Source organism: Vidua chalybeata, chromosome 10 (assembly GCF_026979565.1).
Source record: "Vidua chalybeata isolate OUT-0048 chromosome 10, bVidCha1 merged haplotype, whole genome shotgun sequence".
Lineage (NCBI taxonomy): Eukaryota > Metazoa > Chordata > Aves > Passeriformes > Viduidae > Vidua > Vidua chalybeata.
Window position 1 is genome coordinate 17466162 of NC_071539.1, and position 13734 is coordinate 17479895.

General features: G+C 38.9%; 1 protein-coding gene across 4 annotated transcripts in view; it reads right to left on the reverse strand.

Moving 5' to 3' along the window:
* Positions 1–498: 498 nt before the first annotated feature.
* Positions 499–13734, reverse strand: part of ACSL3 (acyl-CoA synthetase long chain family member 3) — a 50552-nt gene continuing 37316 nt past the window's right edge. For 3 of the 4 annotated variants that reach the window (XM_053951984.1, XM_053951985.1, XM_053951983.1), the window contains 6 exons: positions 12926–13098; positions 12238–12312; positions 11405–11596; positions 10518–10632; positions 5790–5947; positions 499–4658 (listed from right to left, as the gene is read on the reverse strand). In XM_053951984.1, the coding sequence (XP_053807959.1) occupies positions 4495–4658; positions 5790–5947; positions 10518–10632; positions 11405–11596; positions 12238–12312; positions 12926–13098 (877 nt within the window). In that variant the 3' untranslated portion in view covers positions 499–4494. Of the gene's footprint in view, positions 4659–5789; positions 5948–6148; positions 6342–10517; positions 10633–11404; positions 11597–12237; positions 12313–12925; positions 13099–13734 lie in introns of those variants that run through there. The other variant, XR_008432643.1, reaches the window with a different exon arrangement.

The following is a 13734-nucleotide window of genomic DNA, read 5'->3' on the forward strand; positions in this document are numbered from 1 at the left end:
GGGAACCTGTAAATAGAGACACAAACAAGGGAAAAAGAGGCTTCTGTTGAGATGCCTCCAGGCTGGACTGTTACCAGCAATGATTTGTGAACTTGTAATCAAAACTTGAAATTGAAGTGCTAAATATCTCTTCAGAAGTCCACTTGCAAGCATCTAGTATCTGACCCTTCAACACACAAACTTAAGGAAAATTACACACTAAATACAAGTCCTAGCACACTTGGATAGGAAAAAAAAAAGTTATAAGCCTACAGCTTTACATCAGGTATTACCCACAGCCAGTGCTGTTAAAAGCAGGTAAATGGCAGATCATATGCAAATAAAAATTGACCAAACACTACTAATTTTCCTGCAGTGAAAATCCAGGCTAACCTGGTAATTCCTGCTCCTGCATTCAGTCCAAAATGGTCACACTTATCTGAAACATTTGACAATAATGAACACATTTCTATATTATCAACTCTGTACCACTGAAAAAACTGGATGTACAAGGCCCAATTTGTGAAATTAATTTTATTTTTGAAACATGATATCCAATTACAAATAAATAATTCATACAATATAACTCAATTAGGGTATACAATGTTCAGGCAGTTCATAGTAACAACCAAGATCACATTGAAAATGAGTTTACATTAAATAACCCATTACAACAATACACAATTGGTCATTCAATTAACGTTTCAGCCTGGTCCAAGGTGTAGGCAAGTTAAAAATTGTTCTTCTTACCAGTAAAGAAACAGATGTACATGATTTTATACCAAGTCCAAAGTAGTTGATACACCACAGTAATAAAAATTTAAAATGCTGCATTGCATCACCCAAATGTAGTTTTAGTACAGAATAAAAAGTTTGTGAATTTTAGCAGGACAAAGGTTATTGCAAAGGAGTTTTATGTCCTATAGCCATTTCTGCATAAACTTACCAGCTTTACAGGGTGTTCCTAATGTGTGGTTTGGATTCCATACCCTTCTCTGCATCCTGTCTGTAGAGCAGTGGGATGTAGGGACCTGTTATGTTCTTAGCCCCAGTCACACATTGCTTTTCACTGCCATTTCAGCAGAATCTTTCCCTGCTCAGCCACAGCTCCCCTTTGAGGTGCGCTCCTGCCTCTGTGAGATGTGCAGCAGCAAACTCAACACTGTCTTTTCTGACACGTAACTTCTGAATTTTTCACCTACCCCAGAAACCCTATGCTCTGCAAAGAACACTTACATCTAGATTGAATGATAGCCTACAGTCCTGAAAATTTTTTAAAGAATTGTGAAATTTAAAGGATATTCACAGCATCCCTGGAATTTCATGGTCAACCATTTTAATAATGAAATACATAGATTTTCACAAGTGAGTAAGTAGTTACAATTTTCAGTGATTCAGAGACCTGGTAAACTTTTATTTACAAAAGTTTTGTTAAAAATCCCCCTTTTTTGGGGGCCCTTCAGGTGAGGTATATGCCCCTTGCTCTTAGTTTGCACTCAGATTGTTTAAAATTGCAGCTCTTTCCATTACAAAATCCCCCATGTGACAGAGACCACACCTCTCAAACACACACTTCTCAGCTCCTGCACAGCTGCCCACAGCCCCTGGGACAGAGCAGTGCATTCCAGCAGGTACTTTTGTTCTTGTTACACAGGGCATGGGAAGACACAAAAAACCCGAAATCCAAGAAACAAAACAAACAAACAAACAAAAAACCACACCCAAACAAAACAAAAAAATAAAAAGGGCACTCCCAGCTGGCAAGCAGTGCATCTCTGTAGGGCTGGGATAAATCCCTGCAAAGCTGTTGTTGTGCTCAGCAATGCAGGAGCACGGGGTGGAGGCAGGAGGACCTGGCAGCCCAGAGGAGCAGGGGAGCCCCACACCTGAAGTGCAGCCTGACTGAACACCCCATCACAGCCCCCAGCACCTCCAGCACAGGTGGCCTCAATGGGACATGGAAGTACTCACAATCCAGCAGGAGTGGAGTCTGTCTTTTGCTATAAATTAAAAGAAAAAAACCCCACACGCATCACAAAGATTTTTAAGTCTTTCTATCTCCAGCACTGAGACTAAACTTGATGAACTGCTTTGTTTTCACATTCTGTAGAAGAAATAAATGTCCACAATGAATCTGATGCCTAATGAAAGAGGAACTATATATATCACATCCATTTTAAACATTAAAAAACCCCTGAACTGTAAAATCAAATGCAGAGTTAGACTGCAACCCCATCTTGTGACTGGATTAGAAAAAAGAAAATAAAACTACTATTTCCAAACCATTTTAAAAGTTTCCTTTATGCAATTTTTCAAAAGGGGATTTAAACCCTTAGCAGAACAAAATACTAACTTCAAATTTGTTTAACCAAAAGCAGATTTATTTTCTTAAATCTGCTGCACAATGCCCCAAGTGATATACATAGTACTTCAGCAATTTATTATTTTTCACTAAAAATCACAAAAATATTTGAACAATGTACAGTCTGTGCTGAATTCTATTTAAGAACCTGTTGATGGAGCACAGATACAAATTTAAGTGTTAGTAATGTCTAATACATGGGGTGACATTTCCCTACGGCCTTGGCAATTTTTCCATATTTGGATTCTTCGGTCATTTTTCAACATTTGTCTTATCTCTATTTGCCACAAGGTTTTCATTTATGATCTGGATATCTAAAGGCAGTAATCTCAAAAATATGGTTCTGATTTCTTTTTGTTGCTTCTATTTCCATTTGATTACTTACACCAGAATTTACCAGATGTTAACAGTTTGTCATGGACAGCAGCAGGGGAAATCCATAATTATCCCAAAGCACCTCATCATTTCATCAGGGAACCTGCTTGATAACCTTCAAACCCTATGAATCTGCTTTCTATAGTCAACAGAGAGCATTAATTTAAAAATATTTCAGAGGTTTATAAAATGAGAATTTGCACATCAAATACCTCCCAAAGTCTCATGTCACAAAGACAATCACCAGGAACTGCCTGTTCCAAACTAAGCTTCTGGCCTCCAGCATTGCTATGTGCTACCATAGCAGGGCACTAAGTAAGCATCAGGACCTTGAGTTTTAGTACTACAAGTAAATGATACACAGGAGAGTAATCTCCAAATTAAAGCCATTTTAGTATTTGCTTCATCACAAAGTTGACTGATGTATGCCTTTTCACATTCTCATGTAACCCTGAATATTCTTTCCAGAAGTATTTTGAAAATAAAATTCACATCTGAAACAAATCTGAATGCTCTCATTCAAGATGAAAGAGCCTCCATATTTTTTTCAAACAATATCCATGAATCTCTATGGAAACAGAAATTGAGACTCCTTCTCAAAGTAAGAGTTAGGTGTAACAAACCAAGCAACATAAATAACTCTGGCTGATAAATGCTTCAAATATCTATTTTTAAAGCAAAAAGTACTACACAAAAGAACAGACAATCAAAGGGAGATTTTTAATGGCACAAAGGGCAGCTAGGCACTGTGTGAGCTGAGAACATAACTGTCATTATGACTTTAAAAATCCCCCCCAGGAAGATCTGGGTTGCAGCTAGAGCAGAGCAGGAGTCTTGCCAAACCTTAATAAACAACGAAAGAAGAAATCCACTGTAATGTCCAAACCTAATGAGAAAAGACAAAGGTTGCTACAGTCCCTCTGTTAAAAGGACACAGTCAAGCTTGTAAAGTATAAGGTGAAATTAATGATGAGAGTTCATATTAGCACTACACAATTCAGCTCTGGATGAAATGGTCACGAGCTATTTCAAAAAAGAGTTTCTGTATCTGAGAGATTATTCTTAGGTTTAACTTCTGCTGTGTTAATAGCATCTTCTGTATTAAAGGAGCTTTAACTAACACCTGCAAGAGTACCTGCCTTGAGGCAGAGCTGTGCCATGACCATCCTTCCATTTTCAGATAAAAATAAAAGTAACCATTAGGCACATATTGAAGGTGCATTACACAAGCTGGAATGTCAAACATTTTCTCCCTCAGATTTACACAGAAAAATAGCACAGCAGCAAATAACCTGGTCCTCTGTTCAACAATTACCTTGTTACAAGCATTTTCAATGTACATAATGTCACAACATCAATACCTTCTTATCTTTAAATAATTAGGTAAAAAAAGGCCCCCAGTATAACCATTTCTTATATAGCCAAGTTCTCTCTATATACATCCAAATTTTAAAGATACAAATAAAACATTATACAGGATTTATAAATGTTTAAAAACTTGAGGCTTCAGAATCATGGTTTCCCAAAAAGACCCGGGAAAATCCACAGACTGACAAGGTAGCAGAGAAAACTGGAAAAAAGGAGACAGACACAAGTTTGCTGCCATAACATTTTACTAAACTTGCCAGTCATCATGGAGACGTCATTAGAAAGAACAGCTTAAGCTGGAAATGAGGAATGGTGGTTTTGAGTGTTGATCTCAAGTGTTGAGTTGAGACAGGCAATTCAAGTATTTTCTATTTGATCCAAGCTCACTGCAGCAGTGGTGCAGAGGAGGATTATTTGACATTTTTGCCGTACATTCGATCAATGTCCGTTTGATAGAACGCCGTCAGCTCCTTGCGCTTCAGTTTGAACGCGTCCGTCACCAGACCAGTCTCTGGGGTCCAAGGATCAGGGCTCAAACGGATCTTCACTGGGATTTCAAACTTCTCCAGGTTTGCTGTGAAAAGGGATTTTTAATACAGAACCTAAATGGAAGCATTTTCCTGAAGTTAAGCACAAAAAGAGAAATCATTCTCACGCACGTGACCCAAATGAAGAAGTGCTCCTCCAACCCCCATGGTTGGTTTCACAAGCCTTGGGGTCACAAGCAGAGTGACAGGATCTGCTAGTACCCGTTGTCCAGTTTCCACAGAAACACTGGAATGAAGCCCAGCTGTTCAGGTACCTCTGCAGCTCCCTAACTTCAAAAAAAGCCTCAGTGCATGGAAATTATATCCTCAAAGCAGACTCTGCTCTGTCAGCATCATGATACCCATCATCTGAAGAGAAAATCTTCAAATCCATACTACTTAGGTTAGAAAAAATGGGGGAGTTTGTTTTTTCCCCATAGTTCTAAATTCATCAAGGGAATTAAGTTCATATGGGAGCTCTTCCCTGTACTGAAAGAGAGCAGTGCTCTCCATGTTATACCTTCAGCACAAAACACTATCATTTGCAACAATTTCTGTTGTGGTTTCAGATATGAGAAAAAAATAACTAAGAAAGTAGCCAACAGATAGCAGTAATAAAATCCTCTCCTTTCAAGATGAATTTCAGTAATATACACAAATGTATATTTATCATGTGCAACCTGCCATTTTTAGATTTTTCTGCCCCTTTTTCTTCCTTTGGCATTAGATTACTAGGTTTGGGTTTTCAGGTTTTTTTTGCAATTTATCACTAAAACCCATAGTATTTAAAAGTAAAGCCTGTGATACCAAAGTGAAAACCAAAACTAAATATAAAATAACACCAAAATCATTGAATCAAATACTACTTTTCATCAATTTTTAAAAAGTATTTAATTCTCTTTAGAATAATGTAATTATTCTAATATTAATTAGAATAATTAATTCTCTTTAGAATTAATAATTTAATTCTCTTTAGAATAATTTTTGAAAATTTTTTCATTTTCAAAAAATGAAAGCAACTTTGTACATGCTCCCCATTACAGCAGCTTCTGAGAATGACTTTGGCCATGTGCTCCATATAGTGAAGAAAACCAGACTAGAGAGATGGGGAAAGAAAAGAGCAGCTGCAGTGTTGAGTTGCAGTCTACAAGATTGATACCACCTACCCAGCCACTCACCTGCCATGGCAGCCTCAGCCAGCACCTTCAGAACCTCTTTTTCCATCTCAGGACTGTTACAGATCTCTTCCCAAGTTCCTTTAAATCCTTTTTTTCGGGCTAGTTCTGCAAGCTCCTTTTGATTTGGCACAACAAATCCAATGACATAAGAATGGAAGCTGAGAAGCACAATACACTTGAGTATGAATCTGGCAAATTAAGCAACTCTTCAAAAATAGCATTTCAAGTTGGGGGGGTTTACACTTCCAACAGAGATATTGCTCTTAACAGCTGGCTTTTGTTCACCTGATAATCCTCCTGAAATAGTTCACAAGTTACCTCTGCCTGCTTAAAAGTAAGTAGAAAGAGAAGCTACTTACCTTACAGTAACTGGATTGCTTCAAGGTGTGCTGTCCATATGCATATTCCACTGTGTCTCATGCCCAAAGCTTTGGGAAGCAGCACCCACACGATGTCACTGCGCCCTGCCTCTGCTCATGCTCTGCAGCCCGGAATGGAGACTGGTGTGCGGCTTCCCTACCTCAGTTTCCTCTCAACTGCAGAGTCCAGTTACTGTAGAGGAGTAGAGGACTGCAGTGAAGAGGGGTTGGACAGCAGGTTGTGGAATGAGCATATGCACAACACATCTCAAAGGATGCCTGCTTCTGTAAGGGAAGTGACTTCTCTTTCTCTTTCAAGTGATTGTCCATACACTCACTCTACTGTTGGCACTTTTTTTGTCTGCTCCTGACATGCCCAGAACATAGGAAGCTGTGATCTCAAAGTCTTTGGGCCCTAAAGCACAATTCACTCTGAAACAGGTATTCAAAGCTTTTCAGATGGTGTAAAGTTTAGGTAAAATTTGCACAGAACCTCATGCAGCAGCTTGACATGTTCTAACAAAGCAGATCACAGAGCCAGAGTTGAAAGTGAGCTTTCAACTCTGAAGAGCTCCTAATCAATTCATCTGCCCTGAAGCAGGGTCAGATACATCTAACAGATGTTTGTCTACATCTTTCTTCAACATCAGCAAGCACTAATGCCAACGCTTCATCACTTGTAGCATGGATAAGCGGCTGCTGATGGCAACTCCTGACTCTTCCTCTTTGAAATTTACCTCACAATTGTCAGATGTCACTCTCTTTTCCACAGAAGCTATTTATGCATTCACAGATTTTCCTTGTCACCTTTTTAGTCTTGCTTCCTTTCTTAGGTTTATTTAGACATATCAGCAGTGCCCTTTCCTCCTAATTCATGCCATCACAGGTCTCTGCCCAGACATTGCCATTTTTTTCCTGGACTCTTTTCATGAGGTCCATCTCTTCAGATGTGCTACATGTGGAACTCAGACCCTTCAATAATTGTTAGAGCAAAGAGATCATTGTGCATTTGGTAGGCAATACATCTGATTATGCCCTTTACCGTCTTATAACAGCATGGCACTTGTGGACTCATGTCAGCTCCTACAGAATTGCTACCAACTGGTGGCTCTCACCCTTAATTTCTGCAGTTTGTTTAGCTGTAAGTATAATTTACAACTCCACTCTTTAAACTTACTGCCATTTTCAAGCAAATCTCCATCTAGCCAAGCTTGCTCTGAATTCTCATCCTGTCCTCCACACGGCTTTTGTTCCCTACCATCTTAACTATCTACAGATTTAGTAAATCTTTTCAACTCTCACCAGACAGACCATTAATACAAAATATGGAAACTTAGCCCTAGCATGCAGATTACTGTACTATATCCTTTAAGTTCTTCAAGATAATTTCAAGATACTACCTCTAAATATGCTATTGGTTACTGCACATTGCAATTTTCTCCTTTGTTACTGGCAGGAATCATAATGGGCATCTGACAGGAGTTGAGAAGACTGCACCAGAGTCCATTATAAACACAGACGTCCCTGGCAGCATCATCATAAGCTTCGCCTGCCAGCTCAAAATCATTCTCATTTTCCTCTTCCTGAAAATGTATTACAGGATGATTTCAGATTAGCTTCACTATCACTACACTGCTTGCATCTCACCTTCTGCCTTTGCCTCTGTCCCATTTTCCCCCATGCCCACTCATGCTGTACTCTGTACTGAACCCTTGTAACTTTGCTCCCTACTGTGCACATATTCTGTGTGAAGGCACCCGGGACACAAAGGACTCTGGAACTTCCATCTCTGGTTCCTGTAGTCTTTTGAATGCTCAAGATCATGTCCAGCAATATCACCAGTGCCTCCAGGGATAAACAGCACATAGAAGTAATCAGTTGGCTGGGTAAGCATCAAACTTTCTGTTCATCTAAAATTCAGCTCCTTCAGTAGAAGTGTACTTGTTCTGGACAATCAGGTTCATCCAAATGTTTTCTCTTCTTGGAAAGAACACCTTGCAGCTCTCAGTTCCTGGTACATGTAGTTTTTCATTCTGTGCTACAAAGTTAAATCTCCACTTGTTGCACTTCAAATGCTAAAGCACTGTTTTGTCTTGAGAGGTATCCCAAAGGTACATCTTCCCTCTCGAGCAGTTACTTCCCTGTCGCTGCTCCTTATGCCGATCCTTTGTATTTGGTACCTTTGTCTTGGAAGTGATTTTCAGTCGACATTTTCAGACTCTGGTCCTCAAGACCTCCTTAGTCATCTCTTCCACTATGAAAGATTTTGCCAAAATGTCTACCCTACACTAAGCAGCCTCATTCTCTTGGTGTGCTTACAATTCTACCCACGTACGGCTCTCAGACCTGTGGTCAGAAACACATTTAGTGGCACTACACATAGATACCACTGCTTCTATTCTGTAAAGTCTGGTCCTTATCTCCTTGAGATGACTGAGGACTCCCTCAAGATTTTTGCCATGTTTGCTCATTCCTCAGGTAACTGAGCTACTCATTTTCTCGATGAGATGCTTGAAACCCACTTAATGTGTCTTGGGCAAAGTGTTGAAAAAGCAGTAGGAGTCACCCCTAACAGAGCTCTAATCACCATTCCTTTCAGCAAATGTGTTTATTCCTTATCTCACTTATTTTGTCTGAAGTCAATACAGCTTTTGAGGTAGCAACATCATGCAAACAATTCTGATTACCTACTACGATGTTCAGAGGAGCTTTGCACCCTAAAATCTAAGGTCAAATCACATGTTAAACCCATTTGTAAAAGTCTGCCCTCCTTGTCCTTTTGCATGTGGGAGACAGAACAGCTACAACTAAAGGACTCCTCCTGCATACAAGATCACCCAGGCTAAGTATAAAGAGAGACAGGATCCAAGGAACATCACAGGCACAGTTACAAAACCTCTCTGAGCTCAGACTGTTGAGGTGAGCGCATGCCCACAATGAAATGTGCATATGGACAATCATTCAGGGACTCTATTACATGGCTACTCAGCCCACATCACACACATAACTGTATTAAGAAAGTACAGCAGCAACAGAAAAACCAATCTGGAATGTCTTATTTGTCCTTGGTCTGGACTCTTGTTTGTAAATTACCTTTAAAAATTGCTCATAGGTTTTCCTGTTTTTAAGTAATAGACACAACATGGCCTATCAGAGTCAAGTGTCTGCCTCGCAAGTGCATTTTAGCTTCCAATGTTATGTTGACCTGGCAAAATTAACACAAAAATTCAGTAGCACAAGTCCAATAGTGAAGTGCAATCCTGGAAGAGAAGAGATCACATGTAGGAAGCTCTTTCTCCACAGATTATAGACGGTGCTTAAAACAGTCCCAACTTCAGGCTGTCAAAGCGAGCAAATGTGAGACTCACACAGTGAGTCCAAACCACAAATAAAGCTTAAAAGAATGGAAATTTCCTCAGCAGTGGCAGGTCCAATGCATGCCAGCCTACTGATCCAAAACTGTCAAAACTGCAGTTACAGAATGACTACACAAACCCCTCCAAAACTACAGAGAACCAGGTGAACAAACCAAAAGTTAATTGTTTTATTTATTACCACTGAGCAATTCTCTGGTATGGTTATCCTGGCTTCTTTCAAAGTAAAATGGGGCTTTTTGGTACATAATGGGTGTCAGAATATTTCTGATCATTCAGAGGCTCCAAAATAACTTTCCAAACATCAATGTAGAATGTAAACAGGAAACAAAGACCACCTGAAGTATATTTGTATGTGTAAGAGCTAAGAAACTCTAGAAATAGAAACTTAAGACATGTTTGAGCCCTTATCGCCTCATTTATTAGTACACATATAAAGCAAATAGAAATTACATTAGATTGTCATTTACTGTATGTTTGCACACTGTTTAGAGTGTGTTTGTTCTCAAGCTTCAAGGTGGTGTACTGCAGGGGTAAAAAAAAAGTAAATTTAATTCACAAGCCAGCTACTGGGCCATTGGTGTTTTTTTCCCCATCTTCCTCTGAAGTACCACAATACTTCCCTTGAAGGACAAATCACAACTAAACACAGCAAGAAACAAGGTGTCCTAGGGCTTCTAAAAGTAACAATTCCAAAGTGTTTGAGTGTACAGATGCCTGTAATTAATGCAATAGAGCTCAGCTGCTTTTCAGATAGGGGAAGGGGGAATGTAAGACTCATCACTGGTATTTTCCAATAAATATTGACAACAAATGAGAAAGGAAAAATAAAAATGGATTTCTGATCTTTTAGTTTTGATAGAGAGTTATTCCATTGTATTGTAAGTAAAATCCTTTTTTTAACTGATTAAAAAAATTCTGCACGTTGAGTGGCAAAAAATTTTGCTTCAAGAGGACAAAGAACAGTGCAGTAACAAAGTATAAACTGCTCTTACCTGCTTGCATATGCACAAATATTATCCACCAGTGGGAGATTCTTCAGAGCTGCTTCTACTTTGCCAAGAGAAACATATTCTCCTGCCTGTAGTTTTACAAGATCCTTTTTGCGATCTATCGATGAAGAAAAGAATGTTAATTACACATCTAATTAAGTAAGTGTAAGTGTTAATTACAGAACAGAAAACTTGGAAACATTGATTTTACATTTTCCTGAAATGCTCATTTAAATATCCAAACCAGAAACCTTTAATGTTAGGTTTCCAGACTGCATTTTATCAATCTGTATATCCCAACAAAATGAGGGCTATTACAATGCCATGCATTTTCTGCCTTCAGAACAGCATTTCCTATATGACAGCACCATCATGTGCATGGAAGACAAGCAGAACTAGGCAAAAGCCACGGGTAGCCAAGAGCACACATTTTGTGCTGTCTGGCCCAGACCATTTGGTGACATTATGTTATTGATTTCAGGCTAAATCCATATTTAAAGAGCAACTGTTCACCTTCTACTTGAAAAACAACAATAGGAACCAAAAATTACGCCCAAATTACTTGAGGTTATTCAACACAACCATACAAAATTATACAATATCAGGCAGCTTATCTACTCAGCTTATATTTAACTCTCTAATTACTACCCAGTCTCAATAAATTAGGGAGTAAATGTTAAGAGTGTTTCAAAGTGAACCAAAAACTCAGCTTTTAAAACACACAGGCAAACTTACAGCAACATATCAGAACTTCCCTGGGATACACAGGAAGGCTTTAGATTGCATGACAAGATATGGAGGTTTTTTTCATTACTGTATTTCACAACCCTGAAAAATGTGTGTATATGAATATCTATACATATACATGTTACCTGAATTTCTTAACTCACCAATAATTTTTAGACATCCATCATGATGAAACTCTCCAATGTCTCCAGTATGGAGCCACCTCTGCCCATTCTCATCAACAGTGAAATCCTTTCTGGTTCGTGCTTCATTTTTGTAGTAGCCCACAGTCACATTCTGCCCTCCAATAAGGATCTCACCTCTAGGATATGGTTTATCAGTATTGTAATATCCACCTAGAAGCATGGGGAGTTTTATTACGTTTATGAGAATCAAAACATATTCCAAAGCAAAAATTTGTGCCATTCTTCTGGCAGAAGTAAGTAATGTGCTTTATCAATTTCACACAGGCTCAAATAAAACCAAATAATTTTGCCTCATAGTTTAAAAATGAAAAAATCCGTAAGGTTTTGCATTAGTCCAAAACCACACTTTAGAGTATTTCTACTCTACATAACATAAAAGCCTACAGTGAAAGGAAATACCCAAATGCATTTCAAAATGTATTATATGTATTTTATAAAGTATCCATTAAGCTTCTATTCTACATGCCAATTTTTAATGACGTTAAGAATATTATTATGAAGGTTATTTTAAAATAATATCTTAATGGCAACTGAAGGTATTGCGCATACTACCCAGTCAAAATGCCACTTGCATTGATAACTTCTGCGTGGATATTTCCCTGTTTTGAAACTACTGAGGAATTTATTTTTACATTTTTTCTTCCCAAGAGCAAACTTTTATAGGCAAAAGTAGCATTTAAAATGCTAACAGTCAAAATATAGTCTTTAATTACTGCTACTGAGCAAAGTCCAATAGAAAAACACAGTTCTTACAAACACATTACAATTGAATCATAAGCAAGAATTCTCACCTTCTTCCCAGTTCATTAACTTGATTTCACAACAGACCAAAGGTGCTCCCACTCTTCCTGTAGTGTAGTCCCAAACTAGAATTTAAATAAGTGCATTTTCAGAAAAACAAAAAAAAAAAAACATAGAAAAAAAAAGATCTTTTGTTGTCATGCATCCTCAGTGAAGATTAACTGCTATTTATTTCTGAACTTTAAGTCACAGAACCAAACCTCCAAGAAAACCCAACAAATTTATCAAGAGAACACAGATAAAATCCTTATCCCACTAGAAGAGTAGATGGCTTATTAACAGATCCCCTCAGTTACTAAAAGGCAACTGAAACCATTAGGCTCTGTTATATGAAATTAAAATCTGATGCAGGAAGATTTTAATTCCTGACACCTCAACATATTGAACAAAATTTGAAAAGAATTATTCAGTTCATGTGATAAGTACAACACCAAGATCCCACTGATGATAGAATGGGCTGCTCCACCACAAATGAGAACTTTCATTTGACACGTAGGTCACCTGCTTCAGCACAGTGCATCCAAATCAGCACTGCCACATTTTACACATTTTAGGGAACACCTGATTCCAGGATTCCCCGATGCCGTTGGTGGCACCAGCAAAGGAGCGGGTGGGCGGGGCTGAGCCGCGCGGGGCTGAGCGCGGGTGCCGGCGCCCCAGGGACGCGGTGCCACCCACCTTCGGTGATGGTGCCAGCCCCGGCGGACTCGGTGAGGCCGTAGCCCTGCCCCACAGGGCAGCAGAAGCAGATGTTCATGAAGCGCTGCGTGGCCGCCGAGAGCGGGGCGCCGCCGCACAGCAGCACGCGGATCTTCCCGCCCAGCAGCATCCGCACCTTGCGGAAGATAAGGCTGAAACGCAAAGGGAAAAGGACATCTTGATGCTTCAAAACAAAGCAACAGAGCACCTAGTTTGGGATCTGAACTGAGTTTCCACTGCCTTCAAATACACTCTCATGACTTCCAAGGAAAGCCTTGAAGGAACACATTGATGTTTTCAGAAGTACAGGCACAGATTGCTAAGATTGTTTCCATGTTCTAGTTTGAAGATAGATTAAATGTTTGAGAACACAGACTTAATGAGGCAGTAAAGGTGCATGATTTTCTCCTAAAAATACTTTAAGTTGTATAAATTTTGCAAATACTTTATCCTTTGCTCTCACAGAAGCCCAGAGTTAGACTCAATGATCCTGTGAGTTCTTTCCATTTTGAGGTATACCATTGCTCCCTTCTGTGAAAATGCGGAGTCTACATTTTTCTGTAGGAATAAACTTCTCACCTTACCCAGAAATTGTATAAATCTGTTATTAAACTCCTGATGAAAATGCAATAAATGTACATTTTCAATCAGTTTCAAGTTAAACAACACTCACTTAAATTGCATCAGTAAGTATTTAAATCCATCACACAAACTCCTGATTTGTTGTTTCAATTTACACTCAAGTATAGATTTGTTCATGTTCAAAGGGTCAACAATAAAATGAAGAA